The sequence below is a fragment of the Teleopsis dalmanni genome, unplaced genomic scaffold (genome assembly GCF_002237135.1).
Source record: "Teleopsis dalmanni isolate 2A unplaced genomic scaffold, ASM223713v2 unscaffolded_contig_0778, whole genome shotgun sequence".
Lineage (NCBI taxonomy): Eukaryota > Metazoa > Arthropoda > Insecta > Diptera > Diopsidae > Teleopsis > Teleopsis dalmanni.
Genome location: NW_024032160.1, coordinates 1 through 3159, shown reverse-complemented (window position 1 = coordinate 3159; position 3159 = coordinate 1). Strand labels below are relative to the sequence as shown.

The following is a 3159-nucleotide window of genomic DNA, read 5'->3' as shown; positions in this document are numbered from 1 at the left end:
GGCAGTAAATAGCTGATACTGTTAACTCGCCTTTTGTATCTTGAATATGGACACTTGTAGCTTGTATTTGTTCTGTTTGGTATATACTGGCTATCGAGCATTGCATATTTTGCTTAATAATTACTGCTGTTCCACCATAGGCTTTGTTGTCGGGATGATTTGTATGATATATCGAATAGTTAGGGATTTTGATGAAACTTTTGTCTGTGAAGTGTGTCTCTGATATTTAAGTATGTTCTTAGTTCTAGTAGTTGTTTGCTGAGACCGTTTGCATTCCAAGCTAAAATTTTTAATTTATTTCTGTCCATCGAGTTTGGTGATTAGGATGGTTAAAATATGTTTAACGTTGGCAACTTGCGTCATAAGTCGTTTCATCATTTGCTGGAGTTCGGCAAATTCGGAGTTGTTTGATTCATTGTTTATTGGAATGGGTTGAGTTGGATGCGATTTTATTATTTCGGCGTATGTTTTAGCTGGTTGGTTTTGTTGGGTGGTAGTTATTAGGTTCGTAACAGCTTTAGTTGGCAGATATATTTCGTTATTTTGAGATGTGGTTTTTTGTTGTTTTGCGCGTAGAGCTGGGAATCGTTTGATTTGAAGAGTTTTATAAACTGTACAACCTTTGTAGTTTGCAGTGTGATTCTCTTTACAGAGTGCGCATTTAACGACGTTGTTCTTACCTTTCATGGGACAGTCAATTGTTTTATGTTCAATTGATTTTGAATTTTGAATTTAGGTTCAAAATTTATTTTGCAATGCAGTAGGTCTTTGATATTGTAAATTTCCTTGTTATTTACATCTTGTTTAATTTCGATTGTAAATAGGTTTAATGGAGATTTTGTGCGCGAATGTTATACGTTTTGTATATTGCACACTTCATGTCCATTTTTGTTAGCGGAGTGGTGCATACCGCGTAAGAAGATCTTAAACCCCCTTTCTTCTTTTGGCTTATACGTGTAGTATTCTACGCTTTTTTTTTCAAGAAATTTTACTATGCTAGTGTAATCTGTTGATTCGTATGGCTGGATTTTTATTTCATTGTTTTGTAATACACGAATTTCATATTTAGATATTTGTAGTGCATCTAACGTTTTAATTAGGTTGTCTAGCAGCTGTACTTTTTGCACGTAAATGGGTGGTGGTTTTTTATTTTTAGCCGTTTGATTTTGTGTTGTTTTGCTATCTTTAGTGGGTTCTTTATCATTATCAATTGTTAGGACAGCAAACCTATTTGTAGCTAAGAAATACTCGTTTAATGTGTACTGTTTTTTGTTTTGTTTGTGCTTTTCGGTGCTTATTTCATTGATTTGCTTACCAGGGGAGCTACGAGTTCTCTTATTCACTACTGGCGTGTTGAAGCCATTGTTTTTGTTTGTGGTTGCATCTTCAGTTGTGTTTGCAGTTCTGGTGTTAATATCAGACTTTTCCAAATTCTGAATGAGTTTTGATGGTGAATTGTGTTGATGATGATTTGATTGTTGGAGTTTTATGTGGTACTCCTGATGCATTTGTTGTTTCTCTACTTGCTGGTTCTGTTGTGGTTGTTTTTGTTGGGTTTGCAGTGATTTTTCTTGCAGTTGTAGCTGTTGATTTGATTGTAGAAGTGTTGTTTGATTATTATTATTGGATGCTTTTGAGCATAGGACAGCTTGTTGGTGTGTTTTATGCTGTTGTTGTTGTTCTTGTTGTGATTGTTGCTCGTGATTTGACTTGCCTCCACCTTTTGGCGGAGTTCGATTGACCGGCATTACGATAAATTAAGCGATTACCAAAATAGTATATGAAATTTGAAAATAAAGTTTACTATTATGAACAGTTTGAGGATGACTGATCTTGTGTTATAACACTTTTAATATATATAATATAAAATGAATGAAAGAATTGTTTAAACAATTTATGTTAAATTACTCAACGCCAGAACATTTGGTAGCTGTGTGATATCTGTTACTACATATACCTGAGCAACTAAACTAGTTTCTCCGTGGATATCTACACGCAACTTATAACACTATTTCATATTGATAATAATATAGTAATAGATTATTTAATATTACACAATTGCACGATATATAACTAAATTAATTGTGTAACAGTTTAATAGTTTTGGAACAATCTGTGAGCTTATGAATTTAGTGTTGTCTCTATCAACTGTCAAAACATGTGTTTTTTACTGAACGCAATATCGAGTTAATTTTTTTTTAATAGTACACACATCCCACTTAACACACGACCGCCTTATAATGTCGACCGTTTGATGAGTTAATTTTTGACTTTTACTTTTCTACGCACAATAATATAGCGTTTACACAGGCCGAAAGTGGTTCATTTTGAATGAACCATTTGAAAAGGTTTACATTCGTTGTAATTTATTTGTTCCCATTTCAAACAGCTGATTTTTCAACTTACCTGTTGATTTGCTTTTGACCTGTGTCAAAAAAATGTTGCATGAAGGTTAAATATGTCTTCAAACCTTACAATATAAACTTAAAACATATTTTTAACTTCGATTAATTACTTTTTGGGAAGTAGAAGTTCCCAACATTTGTTTACCTTTTTTTGTAAATATGTCAAAAATAGCTTTCCCAAACTGTCAAAATGGCATAAAGAGCTTTTATTTAGGGTATGTTCAATGTATTCCTTTACATTTGGAATATATTTAGAACGTATGTGTACGTTGTTGGGACACATTCATACAGAATGTGATGGAATGGCTCATTCGCGCTTGAAATTTTATATGCAAGAATGAGCCATTCGCTTCTCATTTTCGATTTTTGACCAAAATAATACATTTTCGGCCAGTGTAAATGGCGTATAATTCATGCACTCTGCGTTTTATTTTAAAACGCACAAATAATTATTATTTTTGCCTTAAAAATATAAAACTCAAGAATAACTATTATATATTTTTGCAAAAATCAGCAATGCAACAGTATTTAGTCATATAGACCTTTCGGACGCTTTTCTACAAATCAAAGTTGATAGCAAATCGCAAGAACTTCTCACAATAAACACGCATCTAGGTCTATTCAAATACAAGCGTATGGTATTTGGCGTCAAAACTTTTCCGGCAATTTTCCAACAAATTATAGATAAAATGCTTGCGAGCTTACATTACGCAGCTGCTTACATTGACGATATCTTTGTCTCAGGTAGAAACCA

General features: G+C 33.1%; 1 protein-coding gene across 1 annotated transcript; it reads right to left on the bottom strand.

The window, feature by feature from the left end:
- Nucleotides 1-294: 294 nt before the first annotated feature.
- Nucleotides 295-1748, bottom strand: LOC119663693 (transcription factor kayak-like). Its single transcript, XM_038073300.1, has 2 exons — nt 1055-1748; nt 295-680 (listed from the first exon to the last, which is right to left on the bottom strand). The coding sequence occupies exons 1-2, from the start codon at nt 1746-1748 to the stop codon at nt 295-297; spliced, it is 1080 nt and encodes a 359-aa protein (XP_037929228.1).
- Nucleotides 1749-3159: the final 1411 nt, after the last annotated feature.